The sequence below is a fragment of the Podarcis erhardii genome (assembly GCF_964252035.2).
Source record: "Podarcis erhardii genome assembly, chromosome: 3".
NCBI lineage: Eukaryota > Metazoa > Chordata > Lepidosauria > Squamata > Lacertidae > Podarcis > Podarcis erhardii.
This window is the reverse complement of record NC_138507.1, coordinates 59,324,914-59,352,776: the sequence shown is the minus strand read 5'-3', so window position 1 is coordinate 59,352,776 and position 27,863 is coordinate 59,324,914. Positions and strand designations below refer to the sequence as shown.

The 27,863-nt window shown below is 41.3% G+C and overlaps 1 protein-coding gene across 12 annotated transcripts in view; it reads right to left on the bottom strand.

Annotated features, from left to right (window-relative positions):
* The window catches only part of L3MBTL3 (L3MBTL histone methyl-lysine binding protein 3), a 58,252-nt gene extending 31,927 nt beyond the window's left edge, over positions 1 to 26,325 (bottom strand). For 2 of the 12 annotated variants that reach the window (XM_081856154.1, XM_081856157.1), the window contains exons 1-7: positions 13,263 to 13,374; positions 7,694 to 7,805; positions 7,070 to 7,229; positions 6,678 to 6,810; positions 5,488 to 5,572; positions 4,301 to 4,392; positions 93 to 197 (exon numbers count right to left, since the gene is read on the bottom strand). In XM_081856154.1, the coding sequence (XP_081712280.1) occupies positions 93 to 197; positions 4,301 to 4,392; positions 5,488 to 5,572; positions 6,678 to 6,810; positions 7,070 to 7,229; positions 7,694 to 7,805; positions 13,263 to 13,364 (789 nt within the window). In that variant the 5' untranslated portion in view covers positions 13,365 to 13,374. The other 10 variants (XM_081856158.1, XM_081856156.1, XM_081856159.1 and 7 more) reach the window with 10 other exon arrangements.
* Between the last annotated feature and the right edge of the window lie 1,538 nt (positions 26,326 to 27,863).

Below are 27,863 nucleotides of genomic sequence, written 5' to 3'. Positions count from 1 at the left end.
AAAAGGTGAGGTGATGGCCACCAGCTTTTATGGTGTTATTTCTAATCCCATTTTAAAGCTATTAATAACTGCTCATCACTTCTGGTACTCACCTCAGCTACTGTAAGCACACAATACATTGACTGGTGCTCAGGGTCCACTCCTTCTAGTTTCATTCCAACTTTGAATCCATTTTTGTTGTATGGGAAGGATTGATACTGGAAGAAAAAGATGTCAAATTTTCTAAGTTTAGCATAAACATTTCTAAAAGATAGACAACGATTTCAAGGGGATGTGGCTCTCAGTCCTTCCAATGAACAGATCAAACTATTACTTATTTAAAACAAACCTACATAGAAGTTAAAAAATGCTTTATAATTTTGATAAATATAAAAAACTGTATTATAAATATGGGTCTCAGTCTGCCATGGATGTTCCCTGAAGTAACTTCTCTCTCATCTTCCAAGTCCATATTAAAAACTGCCATGTACGTTGCTGATAGACATCCTTTTGCCATCACATGGGTTCAGATATTAAGGGAACGCAACATACACAAAAGCCACTCACTCTTGTACTCATTTTGTTGTTTCCCTTCCTGTCTGTACAACTGATATAGGGAACTCTGGGTCAGACAGAAGTGTTTGATTGATTTAATTTATTTCCACAGTGAGCTGTGCCCAATGAAAATATGGAAGAAGTCTGGTGGCAGTGTGAGAAACCTATACCGTGACTGTACCAAACTTCTACCTCTGGACTCCTTAAACTTCTAAACAGATAGCTAAAGTGCAAAGCAGTGATAATGTTCCCATGAACTAAACAAAATAAATTGAAGTTGAATAGATTATCTATGTAACTTTTCCAAGAATGATATCAAAAACAGGATTTTAGATTCCCACTGGTTCCTGCTTATCCCTGGGAAAAGTACAAGAATTAATGACATCTGACATAACTTTTCCATGTGCATCCTGCCTCATTCTCATTGTCGTTTGCTGCAATAAAAATGGAGTGAAATGCTGCAAAACCTTTGGGCTGATGCAGAAATATTCTTATCCTCCATTAAGAGGTTGTGTGAAGGCCGCTAGATGATGCACTGCATTCCCACAGTCTTCCTGCCCATCTCTAGAATCCAAAATCCCTCCACTGTTCCTCTTTCAGTTTTAATTTCTGCAAAGTGCTATCTCAGCTTCAATATTAACTGTTGTTAGAGATAATCAGCTAACCAGAATTAGAAACCACTGCAATAATAAAAATGGAACTGCAGTTAAAGGTTCCCTACAGATGTAACAGTTCGGAAACGCGTCAAAGTGCAAGTAGATAAACAGGTACTGCTCCGGTGGGAAGGTAAATGGTGTTTCCGTGCACTGCTCTGGTTCACCAGAAGCGGCTTTGTCATGCGGGCCACATGACCTGGAAGCTGTACACCGGCTCCCTCGGCCAATAAAGCGAGATGAGCGCCGCAACCCCAGAGTCGGTCATGAGTGGACCTAATGGTCAGGGGTCCCTTTGCCTACAAAGTAGCCTACAAATGTAGCAAAGTACCCGACGAGTAACAAAGGCGATAAATATTCTAGGGTGCATCAACAAAAGCATACTGTGCACATCAAGAGAAGTAACAGTACCGCTCTATTCTGTCTTAGTCAGACCACACTTGGGAGTACTGTGTCCAGTTCTGGGTGCCACAGTTTAAGAAGGATATTGACAAGCTTGAACGTGTGCAGAGGAAGGCAACAAAGATGATCAAGGGTCTAGAAACCAATCCTTATGAGGAACAGTTGAGAGAGTGAGAGAAGATATGATAGCCATGGAGAAAGCTTGTTTTCCTCCTGAACTGGAGGGCAGGACCCAAACCAATGGATTCAAGTTGTAAGAAAGGAGATTCCAACTTAACATCAGGAAGAACTTTCTGATAGTAAGAGCTGCCTGACAATGGAGCAGACTCCCTCGAAATGTGGTGGACTCTCCTCCATTGGAGGTTTTTAAGCAGAGGTTGGTCATCTGTCATGGATGCTTTAGTTGAGACACCTGCATTATGTCAAAATATGGGTGATCTGTATGAACTCAACTGCATACAAGATTGCAGCACTAGATAAATTTTACATTGTTCATTGCTACCCAGATTCTTCAATAAATCTGTCACATAAAAAGCTTCCAAAATGGGGAAAATTTATGCACCCAAGTTCCATCATACCACATACAGAAGAAAGCACAGGCAATACATACAAGGCATTTTCACCTTTGTTTCTTCCAGATAGCATATTGTAATAGTAGCAATATATTTATATCCCACTTTTCTATAGTTACACACCCAAAATGACATTAGAAAGCAAATATAAATACATAACCTTAACAATAAAACACAATATTTACATTTAAAGCAGCAGTTTAGCACTATATATAATAAAGCTGTTTAGAAACTGAGTCAGCAATACGATCAGTCAACCAACCATTACAAGCTTACTGAAACAAATTGGTTTTCAGCAATATCTAAAAGAACGCAATAAAAGGCCAAACGCACCTCAGTTGCAAGGGCATTCCAGAGTTTCAGTGTAACCACTGAAAATGTTATATCTCTCTTAACCATCCATGAGAGAATTTTTTTGAGAAGACCTAATCTCAGCTCATTACAAGACAAATTAAACACACACTAATGCAATTACCAATTGAATATTTAGCATGTAAAACATCATATCATCATCATCATCGACTTTTATTGCGCTAGCCAGAGGCCATGGCATCATTCAGAAAAATAACAAAAGGAAAAACAGAAATAACCATAAAAATCATCAGGCACCACACATACAATATAAACCACGGTCACAACTACGAGAATAGAAGATTCTCTAGTAAAATGTGCCAAATTAAATATCTGAATACTCTTTGCAGTTGACCGCTATTTTATCTAGTTCTTCCCTCCTGATCTTCTTAGCTGCCAACGCAGTGCTACTTTATAAGTTACAAAGTCATCAGTATCACTCAGCAGCCATTTCACTCTTTCCACCCTATTCAAGTGAGTTCCATTTGGAAACAGGTGTTTTATGAATCTGTCTCTTGGGTCTATATATAACGGACACTGCAATAAATAGTGGCACAGGTGCTCCACACAGGATTGCCAACACAGACAAAGTCTCTCTTCATAATGTACTTTGCCGTTGCGTTCATCCAACACCACCGAGGGCATCAATTGGAATCATAATTCTGTGAAAGTGATTCTAAGCACAGCAAGTGGGAGCTTTGACAGGTAACTGGCCCGGGTATGCTCCGTTTTAATAAGTGGGAACCATGGCAAACTCTTGGTAGAAGCCATCATTGTTCAATCCCTTTCTGCATCGGACCTAAAGAGACAACCTCTTAAGTGCCTCTTGTCCATCTCCATAATCACCTGAAAATCTTGTAATTGATACTGGGACAAGAGGCGCTGGATACTGTCCTTCCAACATTTGGTCTGTTTCTGTTCTGTGTGTGACATAGCGGGGAGTCTCTCCTCCGAAAGAAATTTAAGTCTTTTCATATAATTTAAGCACAGGTAATCAATTCTACCCTGTATTGTTGTCATGTCAGCTTCAACACAGAGAAGAGCAGCTGGAGTCCCGTTGGGGAGTGAGAGCACTTTCCTGAGGAATTTGTTCTGCGGTATTTCTAAGGCTTTGCTGGCATTTGGGTCCATGCCCCATATCGCTACTCCATGAAGCATCTGGGAGACCACTTTACTGGCAAAGATTTTCAACACAGGTTCCAATAGCTGACCACCCGAGGTAAAACAGAATTTCATTAACGCCCCACAAGCTTTCTGTGCTTTGAGTTTCATAGCCTCGATGTGCCCCTTCCATGATACCCAGATATCTGAAGCAGCGCATTTGCTATAAGTTCTGCTAATACATTTTCCATTTGAATCTGGGACTACGCTTCCCAAAGACCATAATTTTGGTCTTGGAGTAATTCACAATGAGCTCTTCCCGCTTGTAATACCTGCTGAAAGCTGTAAGCAGACTGTTAAGACCTAATCGGGAGAGTGATAGGAGCACCACATCATTGGTGTACAGCAGGCAAGATACCTTCCTATTACAAATGGATGGGGCGGGGGATTCCACCTGTGCTAGCTGTGGCACCATATAATTTATATAAAAGTTAAAAGGTGTGGGAGCCAGTATGCAGTCATATTATATGTGAACTATTTTAAAGTTTCATAAGCGAGCAAGCAAGCTAAAATGGTCATGCCAGCCATTTCAAACTTCTTCTATATTTGTACATGACACCTATTTTTTACCCGACACACAGGCCCCCGTCTGCCTCAAAGAAGCAGTGTTTTAAGGTTTCAGCATACCTCTTTAAAAATCTTAGGTGGAGCTGCTATAGCCTTTTCTTCTTCCAAATACGAAGACCAACTCCATGTTTTCTTTGCCTTTGATATCAAAGCTGGAATTAGAAATTAAAATCTTAATGTAAGCACAGTCACAGTTTTGTAACAAATTATCTGCATAAGCAGTTGTATTATACTATCATTATGGTCGTAACGGTATGAATTACAGTTCTCTTACAATGCAATTCCATAAGCTTCAGATTCATGGTTAATTTCAGTGCTACTCCATTAAAGAGAAGACCAAAGCTACATTTTTCACACCGCTGATCAGAAGCCAGCAAAGATGGATGGTAATTGCCAAAGCAAAAATTACAGATCACACTATAGACAGCTATGGAGTTAACCGGTACTTCCTAATCCTGTTGTTTTCCTCAAATACATGTATCCACTTTGCTAACAATCTGACTCTGTGGCAATTGATTTATACTGCTTTAGGCATCTCCTAGGATTTATTTATTACTGGTTTCTATCTTAACTTTCAGCATGTGGTTTAGATATGAAATTACTCCCAGGAGACACCAAGCAGGGCCTCACTTCTAGTTTTAAAATGTGTGTTCTAAAGAACTATTTGAACAATTTCACATATGTGAGACACAGAAATCCTTGCCAGTATTCAAGCAATTCAATTATCTTAATTTCATTTATACTTCCACTTTAAAGCTCCCCCATGGAACGGTATAACAAAGCCAGAGCCGGAAGTTACTCAGCCAAGTAATAAAATGGAAGTACTTGGAAGGATGGTACTCTTCAATCTCTTAATTTACAAAATGCACAATATTTGTTGCATACAATGTCACAAATGGATTTAGACTAGTGACTGAAAATGGACCAACCCAGCTTTTTACAGAGAAACTAAAAATACACCAGCATTATTGTTATAGTAAAGGGCCAGTCTTTTCCAAAATGTGACACATCATCCCAAATTTTTAGGTGTGCATCTAAGAGGTTTGCATGCACACTGAAATACATAGTTTACAAACATGCATATCATACAAGGACAAATTGTCAGTGAGCAGGAATTGCCTATGGTTCCATTATGAGTGCACACTCAGTGTCCAACATGGGTTTGCTAACATAACACAGAAGAGGCCCTTTAGATGGCAGAAACTGATGTAAACCTTATACTGATATGGACTCGCATATCAACTTACTCTGTTTTAGAACTGCCATCTCTCTTTTCCTTTTCCGTGTGGCTCTCTGAGAGACTCTTAGTATCCTCCCTTCAGGTTTCTCCTCCTAAATTGCAAAATTAAAGTATACTTCACTGAAGTAACTTTGAAGCACACTGATTTTCGAAATACTTTTTTTCAGGTTGCTCACTGCTATTTTGTCATGTGTTCTCCAAGATATTACAGGGCAATCCTGTGAACATTTATTTGGAAGCAAGTCTATTCAGGTCAATGGGTCTGACTTCCTAATACGTGTGTTATATTAAAAGCTTATGAAATAAATGGAACAATAAGGTTTTAATAAGGTCCTGAAATGTGTGCTGGGGAGGCTCATGCATGGAATACAGTCTTTGTCTGATATACCCAGGAAAGACACATCCATTTTGTGCAGCAAAAAGAACTGTCTCCACCATCCATAACTGGCCCACTTTTTCTTTTCTTTTTTTAAGTTGAATTTCGGTCTCAGAGTGCCAGTGGAGAGAACCTGTCTATTTTTATTCATTCTGCTCAACCTTAGAAATAATTGATAATATAGTGGTGATATAGTGACTAGCAATGCTTTCATCCCACTGCCTGGAATCACTATAATAAAGAAGTATGGAACAGCATGATAACTCAATATACATTTTTTGTTATTTAAAATGTAAGAACAACAATGATAAAACAAGGTAACATAATTATTGACCTTGGTGGAGCTAATATTGAATACCAACCTGCTATACCAGAAAGGTTAGTTATCCCCCACAGGATAACAGTCAGACACCAGTGTCCGTAAAAGTCTTTTGAGCATTCCTAAAAGCTCTGGGAGTGTGCAGCAGCTCAAATAAATGCCTAGAGTCTATGGAAGGAAACTTGCCTTTCTTTTCAAAACTCCCAGGCAACACTTGACCAACCTTAGGACACCAAAATATAAGGTTGGATCAGGCACAGCCGCCATAATCTCACCAGGACACTCACATATTTAAATGACTATTTAAATAGAAAAAACAAAAAAATTGTAAATAGAAAAAAGCATTCCATTTACATTTTGCTAAACATTTCAAACACTCCAACCTTAAAAGCACAGAGTCATTTAAATGCATAAAGTTTTTGAATGACTGTAAATTGCCAAAACTATATTTACAGCCACAGATCAGTTTAACCTATAAACCTGTCAACTGGACCATACTAACCATTGCCTCATACTTCTTGACATTGTCTTCCATACATTCTCCTTTTGAGGGCGATTTGGTTTTTCTTTTTTGAGTGCCCTTGGAACAGTCCTCATCATTGACTTCTGATACATCTTTGTCCTCCCTTTGCTCTCTAGAATGAAAACAAAATAACAGGAGCTATATTAATTGTCATTTTGAAGAATACATTTTCTAAAGCCAAGTTTGTCTATCTCTTAAAGTTGTTGTTGTTTTTTTAAAAAGAAGGAATTGCAAGCGCAAAAAAAATTATTTATAAACACCACAATTAATGCAAGCATACAATAAGCAGTCGTTCGCAATGAGGCAAGTTCTTTTAAACTGCAGCACTCTTTACACTAGTTATCACATTATTCACACATGCCAACTCTTACTTGTTTTTAATCTGATGTGCACAATTTTGGCTGCAAGATCTTTCTCCAGCTACAAAGTCCACTGTGGTTCCAGAATGAAAACAACGTTCACAGAAATGAGGCCCATCAACCTTGCTAGCTTCCTTCAGTTTTTGTGGTACTTCTGTATTTTCTGAGAAAGCTATACAATGGAAAGCACGGAAAGCACAGCAAATGTTTTAGGCTGTAAATGGTGAAAACTAGCAGGCATATTTGTAAACCACATGAAGCAAAAGATGCCACTGAAGGATATGACCTACCCAAGATGTGGCAAGAATGAAATTGGCACATTCGTTTATGCTACTTTGAAAAAGTGCTTCAGGCTTTTAGACAACTCTGTGCTAACATTTTACAAAAAACCTTACTGGTTTTTGCCTCTTCCTCAACAGCAGTCTAACTAGTATAGTAACAACTATCATTTCTACCAAGTGGTTTGCAGGTTTCAGAATTTAATTTGTTACAATATTAGCTATCTTTCAATATTCCAGAGCAGAAGCTAATATTAAAGAAAATGTCAGGAACAGCGTCATAGTGAAACTTTAAGAATACCACCATTTTGTTCTGAAGACAGAAATTTGTCTTATCATGATTTATCATGATTCTGACCTTCTTGAGCAGTTGGCACCATCCAGGTTGTGGTAGCTGTAGCCTTCTTAACACTTTCCATCTCTGTTTCATCGGTGATTACTTCTAGGGCACCAAATTCATTCACACGAAACTAATTTTAAAAACAGGTAAGAATTAGGGTGGGGGGGAATATTGCTAGAAAGATCTATTGATGTTTAATCTATAATGGTTTGACACCTAATAGTTGACAGCCTCCATAATGCCTATTGACACCACTTGGTTAAAAAAGAGAGAAAAGTGAACAGACATTTCTACATTTCTCCTCTGCAGGAGCTTCCTTCACATCCATGTTAATGTACATTATTAGCAGACACATGAAAAGCTGGGAATAGGACGATATCTGTGCCCATGAACCAAGACAGTAGCCTAAATTGCACGCTGCTTGTCAGGTCTATTGCCCAAATGAGGCTCCCAAGAGGCATTTCTAAGGGAAACTTTTCTAGGGAAAGTGAAATCCTGAAGAATTACAAGATCTTGAAACAGAGAAGCAATGAATGGAGGTTGAGAACATTTTTCACAGTTTGGATAATCCATAATCACAGATCACAGCCAAGCAAACAAATCCTAAAAAGTTATAGTCCACCACAAATCTTTTTTACTAGCTTGTTTGCCACAAAATCATGTTTGTTAATCATCTACAGGCTCAGTGACAGTCTAAAAGAAATAAAGTATTGAACTCTCTCTTGTTTACACGAGATTCACTGCCTAACTCCCTGTCTTTGACATAAGCCAGAGCTTTCCAAACTGTGTGTCATGACAGGTTAGTGTGTCAGCTTCAGTGTGTAGGTGTGTCATGCAAATGCTCCCCATGCTCCTTCAAGGGCTGGAAAGGGGTTAGTTTAACCTTCAGTTTGCTAGTAAAACTGAATTACTGTGTCGCAAAATGATGTAAAACTGAATTACTGTGTCGCAAAATGATGTAAAACTGAATTACCGTGTCACAAAATGATGCATGCCTTAAAGGTGTGTAACCAACATGAAAAGTTTGGAAAGCTCTGACATATGCAAACAGGCAAGTGGCTATTTACATGCCTGATCACAATCTTTTAAAATATGAAGTACTTCACAATTCAGACCTTCAAAAGAAAAAACTATTGAACAGCAGTGAACACTATCAAATATGGATAACTTACGGCTCTATTCTACTTTTTGGAAATTAATTTATAACCAAGCTATTTCCTGAGATATCACTGGTGGGCCATCAGCATTTGCTCAGTCTACAGAATCACTTCTGCATGAGCTGGATTGCAGGCAAAACCTCAACCCTTTCCCCTTTTCAGTTGCTTACTCCATATGTGTGCCCTCCACACAACCTGTTTATTAAGCATTCATCAATTTGTTTCTTGGGACAATGCTGGCTATTTAATGAGCATTATTTTTATTGGTTTATGAGGAGGTTAGATGATGATGTGTCAAAGCAGGTGTTATCTCACTTTCCAGTGTGTTTTCCTGTTGCTTTCCTTATAGCAAAACGTTCAGTATTTCGAAGAAGGTTTGCTGCCAAAAAACTGTGAAAACTGAATTTGCTAGTATGTGATATTATCTCATCTAAAGACAGTGATAGACTGGAAGCGATCCTCAGTCTCAGCAGCAGGAAATAGCTGAGGTACATCATACAGTGTAACATACACTGGGGATCAGAGGAGAAGCATTTGAGGAGATCAACTGAGCAGCCAGTCTCTTCATTTTCAGTTCCTACTATATACAGATAGGAAAACAGAAAAAGGGAAAAGAAAAATAGGTGCAAAGGGGTGGGGGGTGGAAAATGCAGCCCACTAGTACCATCTAGTGGTCATTATAAACATGTATCATAATTCTATTAAATATATCTGAGAATGAGCTTTCTTTGAGGACCCTAACTCCTTCCATGCAAACAAGAGAAGAGAGGCAGTGACAGCTTTGAAAGTTTGTCAACCATCTACCACTTTTGTTTTGCCAATATTCAATTTTAGACCGCAAGCTCCTCTGAGGAGCCTGTTGTCTTATACTAGGTAAAGCTCAATGCTCACTGATGATGACATCATCATCATCATCATCATCATCATCATCATCACCACCACCACCACCAATTTAAGATCACAGGAGCAAGAAATGGGGAAAGTGGACATATATACATAGTTTTATTTTTCACTTTCTGCTCATGAATGGTAAAATGGAAAACCCTTTCTTACATATTTATCGCCTCAAATAGTGTCTCAATCATTTCTATAGTTATACTTTCCTCTCCCGGCAACTCCTTGTTGGAAAAGGAACTATGGGACCCACACTCAAGCAGATGCGCAAAGGGGGAAATGCCAGGGCCTCAAAATAGTGCGTGGTACTTCAGCTACTAAACCCAGGTTTCCTGAAAAGCGGGGTGGGTGGGTGCTGTGAGAATAAACCTGCTTTGTTTCAAATCACTTTTTCATGTTGCTGTTTACACCAATGAGGTACGAGGACCTCTTCACCCAATGACCATTATGTAATTTGTGCCAGCACATCAAACTCTGCATGTATTGTCATGTGTGCATGTGCAAGGGCTGCCTGAATGTAGTCACCTCAGGTTAACAGTGACTTCCTTTTCCTAATCAGATGGAAGCTTGTTTGAGGGAAAGCATCAAATGGAAATATTTGCTCGTTCCCTCCCTTTGCTGTAGGACAGAAGGTTGCAGCCGTTGATCACTCCCCCCAAGTCTTCCCTGGTTGGTTGTTTTTACTCCTCCCTCCCTCTCATTGCCTTAACTTCTCTTTTTTCCCTCTGATTTTTTTCAAACAACTGTCCTCAGAACTCTCTCAATTTCATCAGTCCCTTAAATAATAAAAAAGGGGTTATGTTCAAGGATCCCCAAGGCTTTCATTTCATAATTTACTACTATAGCCCTAAGGAGGCATTTCTTTCCTTTTAACACATTTCCTTCATCCACCTTTCTCGAGCTAATCCTGAAAGCCAGTATATGTTCTCAAGGTCAGCACTCAAGCAGTACTAATAGATCACCATCACCAGTATAAGTAATTGATATTAATAAGGCTTTCCAAGAAAAGAAGCTGAATAACTGCAGGTGGTATAAAACCAGGTTTGAGTGGACCTTTGTCTCTTCCTTCACCTGCAAGGCCATTAGGTTCTCCATCTGCTCTTTCCGGGCAAAAAAAACCTGGGTATATGTATTTCCAGGAGGATTTAAAAATTAATCCATTCACTTGTTTGGATGCAATGATAACATACTGGGCACACTTGTAATTTCCACTTTGAAAATATGGCACTTGAGAGGCACAAAAGCCTAAAATACTCCATATACTGCCTCTCCACCAGGAAGCAATTTTAAATTATTGCAGCTTGTCCAATTTGATAGAAGCACTTGAATCCAGAGGTGATGGTGATTGTGTGCACTCATCAGAGTGATTCAAAAAAGCAGAGTACTTCACATTTATATATGCTCTTCAGCTTAGAAGATATCAACTCTTCTAGTCCTCTACACAGCACACAGCAATTGTAAAGCACTGAAGTGTTTCTGATTTGAACACGCTGCTTAGCCTGCCAAATGGAAAAGTTCCAAACCTCGAAATCCTGCACTAGACTATGATTGTCTCACATGTGAAGACCCCCCCATTTGTACATTTATTTAAAAATATAGACTTGAAAAGAAATCACAGTGTAGAATGTTATACACAAATCTGAACAAGCCCACAAAACTTCAATTTGCTTGCAAACAATCTTCAAACTGGAAAAATGGGTCAAGGCAAAGTATAAAATTGCTTACTATAAATAACACAACACTCAGCACTAAAAAATTTCTGGTCTTGTGTGAATTTTTTAGAAGAAAACATTCAAAGGGCTTGCAATTCAGTGTAAAGATCTACCTACTGATAAGAAAATCTCTCTTGTGAAATGGTTTTCCTCTTCATTACTCTTCAGTTGCAGCCAGGAAGATATTTACACCTAACTGCAAGGCTAGAAAGGTTGGTGATGTGACCGTAAGGACTTCTCACTTGCCCTGTGTGTGCCTGAGTTCAATTATTTCAATTATCAGAAGCAATCTGCTGTAGCTCAAACTGCTGATCAATTATGATTCTGTTATGTACTGAGTTGAATAGGCTCCAAAATGCAGCAGTCTGATTGGTCCTAGAACAATAGGATTCAGAATGCAGCAGTCTGATTGGTCCTAGAACAATGCAGCAGTATGATTGTTCTGCAGGAGCCACCCAAACCAGCTCCAGATGGAAGTGAATCCACAACCTGATTGGACTACAGGAGAATTCCGGAATTAGCCAATCACGTGCAGCCCATTGTGTAAATAATGTATATAAAGCAGATACTTTGGGGAAACATTCATTCCTCCTCACCGCTATGAGCTGAATAAAGAGCATGAAATCCACTCTCAACTCTGCTTATATTTCAAATTCAAATCATACAGCTCTATCTTGAGTTTCTTCAGGTGCCTCTCTCTTCTATGATTCTACTAAATATTTCCAGGGCAAACTCCAGAACATGGCAACACGGGCATTTCCTGCAGTCCTCAATGCCCTCTCCAATCTTTGAAAGGAGAACCCAAGAACATCAGAAGCAGTTATCTGTGAATTCTCCGTTTGCACTCCCCATCTCTTTCAGGTGAAGGACGACTTCAGAAGGCTTTCAGAGAGCCAGAAAGAGGCATTTGAGAATAATAGAACAGTACTGTAATGAAAATTGACTTGCTTTTCCCAGAACGTGGTTGCTATCTCCCATTGCTGCTGTTTGTGGACACTGGTCCATTATGATAAGGTACATACGGCTGGAAGCTAGGGTTTCTTCCTACTACCACTTGTCCTGAGAAGATGCCATACAAAGGCTCACAGGGTTATTACATTAACGATCAAAGATGTACTGGACAGCTAGCAAGGACTGAGAAACTGTTCATGGGGCACCTGTCCATCCTGCTGAGGGTATCTGCCATTGACACCATACAATATCATCTATATAAATACAATAATAATAATCTACTATAATGTCCTTTCAGACTCAGTATATGCGCTGAGAATTAGGAGTCCTGTGCTTTGTTCATTATTCTGTTCCTCCTCAGCAAACAGTTTCAGAAAGCAAAGCTGGAGGCTGTTATTTTGTCCCATGGCCATTGAGCACTGGACTGCCACAGTACTCTGTTTGCTATTTAACACAAACATATCACAAGAGGAAGATTTTGGACTGAATGAGGCCAAAGAAACTCAAATTCAGTCCAGTCAAGAGATAGGAACTGTTGGTGGATGGTTTGATGAATGTATGAGGTGCTGTTCAACTTATTCTGGGCAGGGTTGCCTTTCCACTAATGGAGCAAGTCCACAGTTTGTGACTGCTGTTCAATATAGCCTGTAATTTGGATGTCAAGTGGCATTCGTGATATGAAACGTCTTTTACCAGTAAAGGTTGGTAGGCCAGCTGTGGCATATCCTGGAGAGAGAATTTTGACACACTTATCCATTTCCTGGTAACATCAAGACTTGCCCTTTATACAGCACTAAGTTGTATGTATATATGTCTCTGCATCTATGGTTACATTATGTTTTTCACAGCTTACTTAGGATTATAAAATGTTACCTTCAGATCACTTCCAGGCAAGGTACCAATTCCATCCTTCCAGTCCATTACACTAAATACATCAAAGTCTTGCCCACATCCACTAGAAGTTGGTTCATTCATGGTGCATATACTGTAAAATAAATAAGACAGGAGATATGAAAATGATCTCTCTGATCCAACATACCCTTAATTGTCTGTATGCCTACATAAACAGATATAAAATTGTGGTGGCTTTTTTCTTTTTCTTTTGTGAATGGGGTGGGGGGGTGGGCAGGGAAACAGCACACAAACCCCAGCCTGAGGGACAGTCTTTCTATTTGTGTCTTTGTACTTTATTATACTTTTTTTAAAATTCTAACATTTTCATAAAAAATCTGATCCACTTCCACAAAATGTTATTTTTGAGCCACTTTCACACCATACATCACATGATTTTCAATCATTGTTTCACCTGCCCCACAATATTTATAACCTATTGTAAATAATGTAAAAATTCAAAGCTAATCAACACTTTTATTAAAACCAGCCAAAAATAACAAAATACCAAAATAGTTTCTGAGTTCACCAAAGCTCCTAATCAGGCTGGATATTAAGCAAGTTTTTTTTGGGGGGGGGGGCAGGAGAGTGGATGGAAGAGAGAGGTACAGTAGAAAACTGGGCTAGATGGTGATGCCGCAAAGTCTAAATTTAGCCGGAAATAAGAGGATGGAGGATAGGAAGAGATAGCAGATTTAATCGGATTAGGCTCTACTAGGTGCTGTGTAGGTTTCAGGTCGCACCTAGGACTGCTGGGAAAATGAAAGAAATAATGGTTCCAATTTTTGAAAATATAAAATCCGGCAGTTGCCTGGATTTTAGCCTTAAGTGAAATACATCTGGCATAACACTTAAAATCTATATCTAACTTTTCTAATATCAAAACTGTCACATTTCTAGTTATCTGCATTTTCCACCTGTGTGTTTTGCTTAAAGCTGGAAACAAATATGGATAACTACTGGGTTATATAGTTGACTGGAATTTAAAAGTCCTATGTAAAGCAGTTCATCCACAAATGAGCCTCTTCTACTTTTCTCTAATGCTGTTTCAGAGAGTTTCCCAACCCTCAAGCAGCAAGAAAGCACCTATGATAAAGCCATGGTGCTACTTATAATAATAATAATAATAATTTATTATTTGTACCCCACCCATCTGGCTGGGTTTCCCCAGCCACTCTGGGCGGCTTCCAACAGAGATTAAAAATACTTGCCACTGTAATAATAATTTTAAGATGCTGTTGCTCATGGACTTATAAAATAAGCACCAGTAACAGAGTAGAACACATGGGAAATGTTGGGCATTAGAGAAGAATTATCCAAAACCCAACCTAGAGTAGATGAAGATTATATTGTTATAGAATCATAGAATCATAGAGTTGGAAGAGACCACAAGGGCCATCGAGTCCAACCCCCTGCCAAGCAGGAAACACCATCAGAGCACTCCTGACATATGGTTGTCAAGCCTCTGCTTAAAGACCTCCAAAGAAGGAGACTCCACCACACTCCTTGGCAGCAAATTCCACTGTCGAACAGCTCTTACTGTTAGGAAGTTCTTCCTAATGTTTAGGTGGAATCTTTATTCTTGTAGTTTGGAACCATTGCTCCGTGTCCGCTTCTCTGGAGCAGCAGAAAACAACCTTTCTCCCTCCTCTATGTGACATCCTTTTATATATTTGAACATGGCTATCGTATCACCCCTTAACCTCCTCTTCTCCAGGCTAAACATGCCCAGCTCCCTTAGCCGTTCTTCATAAGGCATCGTTTCCAGGCCTTTGACCATTTTGGTTGCCCTCCTCTGGACACGTTCCAGTTTGTCAGTGTCCTTCTTGAACTGTGGTGCCCAGAACTGGACACAGTACTCCAGGTGAGGTCTGACCAGAGCAGAATACAGTGGCACTATTACTTCCCTTGATCTAGATGTTCCTTCACATGAACTCTCCAGGTCATACTCGAGTGTTCCTTCACTTGAACAACCATAATGTAAAAGTCAGAAACGCCTGGTGACAACAATTTCCATGATTTTGGAGGCTGGAAACTGTGCATCTAAATTGCAGAAGTTACAACAGCCAAGATCTGTAAACTCCCCACGCAAATAAACTGCCACCAAACAATGGGCCAGAAGGGACTCTTCCCACACTTCTAGTTGGAACTACATGAACTTTTTCCCTTTAGGGGAAAAATACTAGATCATGGAATGCTGTGTGCTTCTTTTTTTTTTAAAAAAATAATTTTTATTGATTTTACAACATAAACAAAAAACAAATAAACATAACACGACTTCCCCAAACCTCCCCTTCACTGCATCCATATTTTAAAATTTTTAGCAATTCTTCATCCCATTTTTATATTTAATTCTCTTTAAAAAAAAAAAAATTCTATTTTATAAATTTCAATTTATAGCTGTAATTCTTTGTATCCAATCCCTTGACATCTTAACATTCCGAAATTTTACAACAATTTTTAAGATAGATTTTAAATTTTTTCCAGTCCTCCTCCACTGTCTCTTTCCTCTGGTCACGGATTCTGCCGGTCATCTCTGCCAGTCCCATAAATTCAGTCACCTTGGTCTGCCATTCTTCCAGAGTAGGTAATTCTTTAGTCTTCCAATACTTCGCCAAAAGGATTCTTGCTGCTGTTGTTGCATACATAAAAAAGGTCCTATCTTTCTTTGGTACCAATTGGCCGACCATGCCCAGGAGAAAAGCCTCCGGTTTCTTTACAAATGTCCACTTAAGGATTTTCTTAATTTCATTATAGATCATTTCCCAGTAGGCCTTAATCTTTGGGCAGGTCCACCAAAGGTGATAAAAAGTTCCTTCACATTCATTACACTTCCAACAATTGTTATTGGGCAAATGATATATCTTTGCAAGCTTGACTGGGGTCATGTACCACCTATAGATCATTTTCATTATGTTCTCTTTCAGGGCACTGCATGCCGTAAATTTAATACCTGTGGTCCATAACTGCTCCCAGTCAGCAAACATAATATCATGACCAATATCCTGTGCCCACTTAATCATGGCTGATTTAACCGTTTCATCCTGTGTATTCCATTTTAGCAGCAGATTGTACATTCTAGACAAATTCTTAGTATTGGGTTCTAGCAATTCTGTTTCTAACTTTGACCTCTCCTTCTGAAATCCTAGTTTTCTGTCCTGCTTAAAAGTTTCATTGATCTGGAAATAATGTAACCAATCTCGGACTTTAGGTTTCAATTTCTCAAAACTCTGTAGTTTCAACTTTTCACCATCATATTCTATAATTTCACAATATTTTGGCCAATCTGTATCCATGTTCAGTCTTTTTACCGCCTTGGCTTCCATTGGTGACAACCACCTGGGGGTTTTACTTTCAAGCAAATCTTTATATCGATTCCATACATTATACAATGCTTTCCTAACAATATGGTTTTTAAAATTTCTATGTACCTTTACCTTGTCATACCATAAATATGCATGCCAACCAAAACTATTATCATAACCTTCCAGGTCCAGAATGTCTGTATTCTCAAGAAGTAGCCATGGTTTCAGCCAGCAGAATGCTGTGTGCTTCACGGTGGTGAAGCTGAGGCTAAAATCCTATGCATGCTTTCTGGGAAGTAAGTCCCAGTACAGTGGTACCTAGGGTTACATGCACTTCAGGTTACAGACTCCGCTAACCCAGAAATAGTGCTTCAGGTTAAGAACTTTGCTTCAGGATGACAACAGAAATCGTGCTCTGGCGGCCCAGCGGCAGCAGCTGGAAGCCCCATTAGCTAAAGTGGTGCTTCAGGTGAAGAACAGTTTCAGGTTAAGAACGGACCTCCGGAACGAATTAAGTACTTAACCCGAGGTACCACTGTAGATGTAATAGGACTTGCTTCCAAGTCAGCATATAAACATACAAAATCTATTTATCCTCAAAAACAGATGATACAGTCGATAGGACTAAGTTCAATAGAACTAGGTCCTAAAGGTAAAAAAGGTAAGGGACCCCTGGACGGTTAAGTCCAGTCAAATTCAACTATGGGGTGCGGCACTCATCTTGCTTTCAGGCTGAGGGAGGTGGTGTTTGTCTGCAGACAGCTTTCCGAGTCATGTGGCCAGCATGAATAAACCACTTCTGGTGCAATGGAACACCATAATGGAAGCAAGAGAGCATGGAAACACCATTTACCTTCCCACCACAGCAGTACCTATTTATCTACTCACACTGGTATGCTTTTGAACTGCTAGGTTGGCAGGGGCTGGGACGAAGCAACAGGAGCTCACCCCATCATGCAGATTCAAACTGCCAACCTTATGTTCAGCAAGCTCAAGAGGCTCGGTGGTTTAGACCACAGAGCCACCCGCATCCCTATTTAAACCTAAAGACTGCCAACAAGGTTCCACTGCTTTTGGTAGATCTTACTCACTAATAACTTTAGCTAGACAAAAAAAATCCCTTTACGATCTGCAATTACGTCTCTCAAAACAGTTAAAAGCAGAAATACCTATTATCAACAGACGTAACTGGTCTTCAACTTTCATTCAATATAGTAGAAATGATGTTACCCTTATGGCCTTTTCTCTTGTTCTCAGCCTGTTTGCTTCTCTCTCTTTTTCTCCTCCCTTCCACATACACACTCACATTTATGTTAGTTTTTAGACTTTGTATGGCTGAAGGAAAGGGGCTATTCAAGACTACTTGTTCCTATGCTAAATAATCACCATCTTCAGCACTGCAGTACCACTTATCCAGCTTTTCTTTAGAAAGGCAGGAGAGAAACAACAACATAGCTAACCTGTTGCACCAAAGCTTTTACACTCCCCAAGTAGTTATTGCCACCACACAGCCCAAATATCTGTGATTAGAACTTGTAAGACTATCCCACAATGGCTAAAATGGCATAGAAAACACTTTGAAATGATTGCCTGGACAAGCTCTTATAGTTATGACTCATGATCAGTGTAGTAAGTCGATCTGAAAAATATCTAGCAGCTATTTGCTGAGGGGAAAAAAACTATTCTATCTTTATTTTTGCTTTTTTATATGCCCTAGAACTCTCAAATTCTGGGCCTAGGTTTTTCTGACAGACAAGGCAGAAGAATGAACCATCCTCTTTCGCAATGAATATTAACTTTGATTAAGCATGTACCAAAGCTCAATACATATTGGATACACATCCTATCCCCAGTTATGCTCTTTTATTCAACTGTATTTGCCGTTATAAAGTGCAGTACAGTATATTTTTCTGCCATTTTCATTATATATAATTGGCAATAATTTTAACATAAACTGAAAATTCCAGGCTTCCAAAACCAGATAAAATGCTTTAAGTATCTATAAGCAGGCAAAATAACCTCTGAAGCAAGGGGGAATCCGCTCGAACCCATGCTTGAAAATTGCAGGTGAAGCAGAAAACCACTCAGATCTGTACTCTCTAGGCATGAGACAAATAGTTGTGTGGATGAGTCCCTAAAGCAATTACGACTCTCTTCTTACAGTATCTGGTGGCTTCTTCTACACCAATGGCAACTCTTTGTGTTAAAACAAAAATCAGAGCTAAGCAATAAGAACCAACAAAAGTGTCAGAAAATAGTGAGCAAACTCTTGTGCTCCCCAGAAGTCTTGTTCAGGCTGGATGTTCAGTGATGTCATTTGCTAATTAATGCAGATTAATGTAGACGTCATCAAAAGCTGTTTGTGCTCATTTCACTGCAATGTTTTAACAGTTTGTATTGCTTATTTTTAAATTTTTTTAAGCCACCTGAAACTTTGGGAGAAGTAATAACTTTCCCTTTTCACAGCACGTAACCTGAAAACATTTGAACCATATACATTCTTATCTGAAAGTAACAGACAGGGCTCTACTTCTCCCTGCATCAATTTCTAATATATGGTTATTTAAATGTGCTAGAGGTAGAATGAAGGATACTTGGTGCAGACAAAGCACATGACAGCTGATCCTTTTTAAAAAAATTAACCCATTGTCACAGAAATAATTGCCTTTACCTGTATCTTCTCTTGGAGCCTGTTATATTTGACAAAAAAAACCACCCTCATTTTTAAATGGACTTGAATACAGCAAAGATGAAAAAACTTGGAGATTCAGATCTAAACATTCTTCTGCAAAGGTAGTAAGACTAACTAATGAAAGAAGTATCTATAAATAGCAAATATCATAAAAATTATAAAAAGACTGTAGAAACTAGAGATTTAACTGTACGTTGCAGCTGCAATCTTAGACTCAGATGTGTGTGCTGGGCCCAGTATACATGTAAGACCGCATCTGCACAGTGAGTTTGCAATAAACTGTTATTAAGCCTTAGATGACACACGAGTTAGGAAGCTAGGTAAGAACTTTATTGTCTCTGTTAAACAATAACAGAACAGCAACTTGTGGATCCTGATTCCACCACTATACCACGTGCCACCTAGTGACTATACTATATAATGACATTATCCACATTAAAGCCAGAGCCTTTCTTAACATACTGTATTTTCGCGTGTATAAGATGCCCCCTTGTATAAGATGTCCCCTACTTTTGGGGGCCCCAAATTACGGTAAGTAAATGGGGGAAGATGGCCCAGAGTTGTTGAGCTTTTTGGGGGAGGATTGCCAAAGTTGTTGAGCAACTACCAATCAGTCACAAAATTGTTGCACCAGCAGCCAATCCTAAGCAGCCCTTGCAGCAGCCGCCTTCAACCACCCAATTGCTACTGACAAGCTCCTGCTCGCAGATGCAACCAATCACCTGTCCCGCATATGCACTATCCTTGTATAACACCCCTGCCCCCGGATTTATAACCTTATTTTAGAGTAAAAAAACATTTTCTTCTACACGGAAAAGTACGGTAATTTCCCCAAAAAATTCACTTTAAAGTATTCTATATTTAGCAATACAGTGGTACCTCTGGTTAAGAACTTAATTCATTCTGGAGGTCCGTTCTTAACCTGAAACTGTTTTTAACCTGAAGCACCACTTTAGCTAATGGGGCCTCCCGCTGCCACCAGAGCACAATTTCTGTTCTCATCCTGAAGCAAAGTTGTTACCCCGAGGTACTATTTCTGCGTCAGCGGACTCTGTAACTTGAAGCATCTGTAACCTGAAGCGTCTGTAACCCGAGGTATCACTGTACCTTGAAGAAATACAATAATAAAATCTCATAAAAGTATAAGAAGACAACTTGCAAACATTCAAAATGCTGGTTGAACACAAATCAGCAACAATCACAAGTCTGACTGGGCAGGGAAGGTTTTCAGTATTTGCTTGAAAGCCCACAATATCCATTAAAACTCAGCAGAAAATTACTTTCAAATAAGTCTGAAAATGTCATAGCTCAGTTTAAGAGCAGTTGCTTTGTATGCATAAGGTCCAAGTTCAATTGCTGGTATCACTTAGTACAGCTAGGGCATTACCCCATCCTGAAACACTGGAAAATCTCTGCCAATCTGTGTGGGCAATACTGAGCTAAATGGACCAACGGTCTATCTCAATACAAGGTAGCATCCTATGCAGAGAGTGCTGCTGCGCCTATATCCAATTGTTTTGAGCATGCATAGCCAACAAGGAGAGGTAGCTGTTTCAACTAAGGAAAATGCTTTATTTTGGTGCTGTTCTGGCCTTAACACTTACGAAACTCCCAGCCCCATCCCTACCATGGGTGTCGTTCTTTTTTCACGGTGCCCACATGCCTCAGGCTTACACTAACTAAGCAAGATGCTGCCCTAGGATGTGCAAGGAAATCTTCCTTCAAGGTCCCTTTAATTTACACCTTTTGGTAAAGCCAAAATACCCCTAGAGCAAAGAAGGGGGGGGGGAGAGAAGGGCGGATTCACTCATGCAATAACTAAATCAGAAGTAGATTTATATAGAAACATCTTTTTCTAACGCTTACAATTGTGACAGGAAATGTTTTCCACTCTGAGGAAAAAGTTGAACATAGATTTCTACTGTAGTAATGCTGCTGCAAATAGTTTTTCAGTGCAGGCCAACTTAATATGCAAACAGCTTCAACTCAGCATTGAAAACACAGGAAACCAGACAGTGCCTCAAGCGATGGCTAGAAGCCCTCAAGGAGTTACTTCAGCTAGGTAGTGTGTCACTGCAACCTTGTAATAGTTAACTTTATACCAAGCTTTATCAAGACTGAAACAATTTATTTGGGGGGGGGTGTCAATGCAAGTTTTAACAATTCTTTGCCACTGGATCATGATTAGTTTCTGCACTCGGCATTCAGTTCCAGCCTGTTCTTTCTTCCTGCCAAATCCAATGGAGTACCCAATGGAAAGCACTTACATTTTTTTATAATTTTAACAGGATTGTTTTGTTTTGAAACATCTCATTTCCTGAATTATTGCACTGCTCACAGACTTGCTCTTCAGCTGATTACCTTGTTCCTGAAGGATTAAATGAGAAAGTGTATTGCTTATGCTTTCCATGTTCATTAATCACTATATTTTGTACTCTCCCTATTCTAACAACCTGTCTTCATAATTTCGAACAGGTGAAGTGTTAATGGAAATAAACTCATACTATCAGTCAGAAAACTTGTTTTGTCAACATACATCAGGAGAAGCCTGCCCAATTAAATTCAGTAACAGCTTAAGCGCCAGACCCTTACAGCATAATAAACACCAAACTGTACTCAAACAATTCCCTTTTCCGAAAAAAGATCGGAATGTCAAATGTACAGTTATAAAAGTGATTAAATAAAGCTGACTTCAAAATGACAGCTGTGCTATAAACACCAACTAAGTACAGCTCTAAACTTCCCAAGAGATATGTCACAAGAGGTGAAAAAGCTATCTTAATGTCATTTGTTTGATTCATTTAACAGTATACTGCAGAAAGCAAGTGAAGATACAATCATGCAGTCCCCTACCAGGAAAAACCAATACTTCCAGCACCACCAAAAGCTAAAATGAACTAGGATGTATCCAACAGAACACAAGGGAAAGAGAACCCCACTGTATCTACTATATGGGGTATTTATTTTTTTAAGAAACAGTGCCACAGAGTTGAGGTGGCAAACTCCCTTTAATCACTATCCAGGAATGCAGACAAACTGAAACGAGATACTGCACCTTGAATTTGGCTACACAAACATTAACAGCATATGAAGCATGCACACCTTTCCATATACATTTCTCTTTCCCCCAACCCCTCAAAATATTTACAGAAGCAGAGATCCTACTGCTTATGCAATCACAAACAAAATTTTGACTAAAATAGTTAGCTCAGAAAAACAAAGATGTACTTAGGAGGTGAGTCAAGGAAACAGGTATTTTTATCAAAATTGGCCAGCATGCAGGGCATCTTTGAATGCTGTACATGAGAAAAGTGTTCAAAGACATTCCTTGTCTGCCGCTCATACACACTGTTGGGTGGGAAGTTCCAATATCTTTAGGGGTACCTGGATGTATGGCTCTTCTTGGCCATAAAAATATGTGAATCTTATTTAAAGCTATGAACTTAGCCTTAGGTTAGTGTAGGAGCAAGTCCAAGCTTGTGGTTTATTTTCTACAAGCCATGCAACGTGTGAGGGAGGCTTCCCAACTTTCCATATCCACACATCTGAAACATACCCCTGTATATTCTAGCCTCCTAAATGAATTTTAAGACTATCATTTCTGCAGGCCCTTAAGTGGTATGCTTCTAGCAACCAACAATTCCTCCATCAGAAGAAACTTGAATAAAGTATAGCAGATGCCTAAAAGAAAATCCTACAGTTATCATAAAACTATTCATTGAAAAAACCTCATTTTTATTTAATTACAGCCAAAGGCAATCTGAAATTGTCATGTATCAACAGAAATGCACTAGACAGGAAAGTGAAACTGACTGATCTAACACTTTTAGGAAACCGATGTGCAAAGAGGGGGGAGAAATGAATACACTCATCTTCACAACTATCAGATGTGCTTATTATGTTCGGTGTTGAGTATTCAAAATGAAAGAGTTTAGTCTCATAACAATCCCTAGAAACATTCTTCATTATATATCTACATTTCATATAGATCAGAAAACACTGTAATAACAGAAATGGTATGGAAGGGGGAAGCAGCAAAAAACCCGTATCTTCACATCATCCCTTTGGAATATACCTCACCAATTCATGAACTCTGAAGTGCAATCACGGCAAAACTTGGAGGCCAGAATTTGAACTTTCATCCCCAGGGTGGATACCTCCGTTCCACCAGTAGGGGTCCCTCCTTGGCCAGTTTTGGAATAGCGTATTTTGCTGCACTTGAAACTTTTCTAGAGAACACTGTGATCACTCAGGATACTACATATTCTCTCCCCCCCCCCCGCCCTCTTAAAATTAAGAAGAGCGGCGGAAGGGGTCGGAGAGAGGCGCAGGTCCTTCACATGCAACTTCCCGGCGCAACGAAGCCACAGTAACAAAAACTACCAAATTCAAACTACGCTTCAGGCTACGAAACAGGGTCCCCCCTTCCGCCAGCCCCCTGCCCAGGTTCTCCGTTCGCCTCCTTTGGTAAAAGAGCAGAAAGTACCGCGAGCCAGCTTTCCGAGGGGGCTCCTGAACTAACCTCGACGCCTCCACTTTCTCTGGAAGGAAATGCCCAAGGGGAGGGCGGCGAGGCCGTTGCACGGCGAGCAAAAGGTGTATAAGCGTGTGGGAAGGAAAAGAAAGAAAGCGAAAAAGAGAGAGACCGGGTGCCCCGGCTGAGGAAGTTGCATAATAAGAGAGAGGCACTGCTCTTGTTTGTTAATCGGGTCCCGTTTTTTTCTTGCGGAGCCTGCGACGGAAACCGGGAAGGGGAGGTTGCCTAAAACAAACTCGAGACATTTTTTGCTTTTTACCCTTCTCTTCCCGCACTCCCCACTTTCAGGAAGGGCTGGGACTGTTCTCTCTTCCGAGGGGAGAAGAAACGGTTCTGGGTTCTTTCCCCCTCTGGATTAGTTCTCTTTCCCGAGCTCGTAAGAGAGAAATCACCCTCCTTGAGGAGAAGGCGTCTCCCTTCTCCCTCTCTGTTTCTGGTCTCCTCAGCCCGGCCCCCTTTCACCCACCCTTAGCCAGGCGCTTCTGAAAAGGTCCCCTTTGGAGTTGGCTCGGCCCTTTCAAAGTTTTCTCCTCACCCACTTCCTCCTCCTGCTGTGCGCGTGTGAGAATAAAAGGGGAGGGGGCTCCGGGAGAACACCCCCACCCACCCACCCACGCACCTCCTGGTATCTTCCACAGCAACATACCACAGAGCAGGCTTGAGTCCCGTCCCCCCGTCCCCCCCCCCACACACTTACGGACTCTCAGTTATGGGGAGCTCGGGCCGAGCGCCTTCCCATCTCCCCCACGAAGAGCTTGGAACAAGTGTGTCAGTTTGCAGCTCATCATGGGTAAAGGGCTACTACAGGAAGCGGGGAATATACAGGCAAGCGGGCGGCGTTGTTGCAGAGTATTAGGAACCCGGGTGTGCTGCTAGCTTGGCTTAATTCACACGAGCCACGTTCATGTGATGCAAACACACCTCTCCCTCCCTCACTCACTCACACGCGCGCGCGCAAAAGAGGGGGGAAAATCCCCGCATCTCCCACGGGGGTTTATTTGCTGCCCCCAATCCCTACCTATGTTTCCGCTTAAGTGAGAAGACATGCACGGGGAGCAAGAGTTCCCCCCACCCCTGCCACACACGCTCCCTCCCACTCCTAACTGCGAGGAGCGTCTCTGCTGCGCGTGTGGTGTGTGCGTGCGTGTGCAAAGTTTGCCCAAAATGGCGGAATTGGGGAGCTCAGTATTATATTTCTATATATCGGCACACAAATGCACACGCCGCCGCCGCGCGCGCGCGCCCGCCCGCCACAAAGTCCAGAAGCTGCAAGGGGGAGACAAGAAGGAGGAGAAACAGTATTAATAATAAGAATAAGAATAATCCTTTGACGAAAAAGAAGGGGGGGGAACACACCCTCAGAAGCTGCCCGTGCGCGCTGATCCGAGCAGGCCTCCCCCCCCTTCCCTTCTCCAGGAGGGGAGACACGACACACGTTACACATGCAACCGGTATATCCCGCTGCAGCCAAATCTGGGTGGGAAAAGTCCGTCCCTCCTCCTCCTCCCCGCGCGCTTCAAAGCCTCCATCCCTCCCTCGGCTGAGGGAACCCCGTAAACAAAAAGGGAGCGAGCGAGCGAGCGAGCGGCTGCGGCGGCGGCCCCTCCGCAACCCGCACCCCTCTCTCCCCCAAATCCCTGTCGCGGCGGCGGCGCTGCCGTCCCCCTTCCCTAGACGCTCCCGGGGAAGTGTCAAAAAAACCCGGGCCGGCTCCCCAGTGGCGGGGCGGCAGGACGCCGCAGAACCGCCGCCGCCGCCGCCGCCCCCCTCCCTCCCCGCCGGTCTCCGCCCGCCAAGACGTGCGGGGCTGCGAAATGCCCTCCTCATTTCCACGGCCGCTCCAGCCTCCACCTCCTCCCTTTTCTCCCCCCAATTTACCCGTCATATGTTGGGGAAGAAGCGAGCGGGGTGGGGGACGCGGACGCCGAAGGCACCTCTCTCTCTCGCTCTCTCTCGCTCTCCCTCGCCCACTCTTTTGTTCCTCTTTCACTCTCACGCACTTAGGGGCTTTTTTAGGAAAGGAACCCCCCGTGGCCGACCCACACTCCCCGGCCACTTCGCAGGCGCCGGGCCACTTTCCCCCACCACCTCGGGTCCCATCCCCTGGGCGAGAGGCTGTGCTGGAACTCTTCCCTCTGCGCGCTCCCCCCCCCCCGCACCTTTATGGAGAAAATTCTCTTCTATTTCTCTCCCCCCCCCCCCCGCGCGCGCTCCTCCTCCCGGTTCATAAGGGAGGCAGAGGAGGTGCGCTTGCTTCCCTTTATCTCTCTCTCTCTTAACTTTCATCCTCAGCCAAAGGGAGGCAATGGAAAGGCAACCCCTCGGCGTTGTGCATTGCAGTTAATGGGTTAGCAATCAGGTCGGAACCAGGCGCTTCCTTACCCCCCCAAATTCTCTCTCTCTCTCTCTCTTTATTTTTTTTTCTCCGTCTCTCGAGGAGTCCTGACAAATATGGTCCAGGGCTGCGGGCACAAGTGAGCATGCGCCCGTAGAGTCAGGGCCGGGGAAAGGGGAAACTGCTGCTGCTGCCGCCGCCGCCGCCGCCGCCGGGGTGCCTGCTCTTCCTTCGCTGCTGTGCCTCAGCCTCTGGAAAAGGTAGCAGCGAGGATCGCGTCTGCCGCCGCCGCCGCCGCCGCCCCCCATCTCTCCCCCTTTCTCCTCCGAACCACAAAAGAAGCATCTCCGAGGTGCATCGGTATCTCCTCTCTCACAAATCGTAATGGCAACGTGAAGGGGAAGAAGGAGCAGCTGAAGTCTCTCCCTATTTTTAGGCATCTTTCTTTCTTTCTTTCTTTCTTTCTTTCTTTCTTTCTTTCTAATTACTTTTCATTCCAGAGGTAGCAGAATCAGTTATTAATTATGGTGCTTGGCATCAAGGAAAATTAAAGCAGGACAGTCTGGCCATATTAGGAGTTTGGGAGGGGGGAATTAAAACATAGCCCCAAGGGTGGTATTTTTTAAAAGGTGAATTTTCTGCAAATAAATATAAACTGTATTTTAAAACATATACCAAAAAGATTCCAGAAGGATTTTTTTTTTTTGCGCTTCCCATATCTCTAGTGTGAAATTAAAACTGCATTTTCTACAATGTATGCTCATTTTTAAAAATAGCTTTCTTCTGTGTTATATACCCCATGTTAACCCTCTGTCAACAGGTTGGGTCAATGGCATTGAGAAAAAATTAATAAAACTTGGTGTCGGTCTTCTGGAACTCTTTTGTTCTCTAGGTACTCTTCATCCACTTATTTGTTCTTTATTTATTTATTGCACTACACATACAGGTTCAAGGTTTCCATATTAATTTACAAAGTTGGGTCCAAGATACATTAAGCACTATCTGGTTCCTTATATCCCTTATATCACTGGTTTTTGGAGGAGTCACTATTAATGGATGCACAGCCATATGCAGCAGAAGTTGTGCATTCTGTATTGTGAACCCAATTTTGAAGAACTCTCTTCTAGTGAGATCAGACAGGTCCCCTCCCTGCTGAGCTACCAGGACTTACTGAAGACTTTTTTTTTTAAAAAAAAGCAGGCATTCAAAGTATTTCTTAATTTAATGTTTTTTGCTGATTTTTTATCTATATTATATTTGTTGAGTTCACTGTACACCACTTAGAGACAACTGTAATGAAGTGGTATATACATTGTCAAAATAAATAAGAAAATTTAATAACCAGCCCTTCAATCTGAAGAATCCCAGGGCAGCATATCACATTACATTAAGATATAGTGCTGCACATCAACATAACATAAAGCCAATACTTGTCATAGAAACAACTAAGCTGCAACAAAAAGACAATTTATTAGCTCAGCCAGTCCCAATGGCCTGAAGGAAAATATACGTCTCTACACTGTGTTGAAAAGCTGGTAATATGGGAGTCAACTGTATCTCCAATGAGAGGAAGTCCCACAAGCAGGAAGCCATAAGGCCCAGCTTTGTAAGGCCTCACTCTGTGTTGTCACACAATGAATCATGGATGCTGAGATGCCTACAGGCAGGATTCTTCTGGAGATTTGAAGGCCCAGGCTGGCAGATGAGCTGCTCT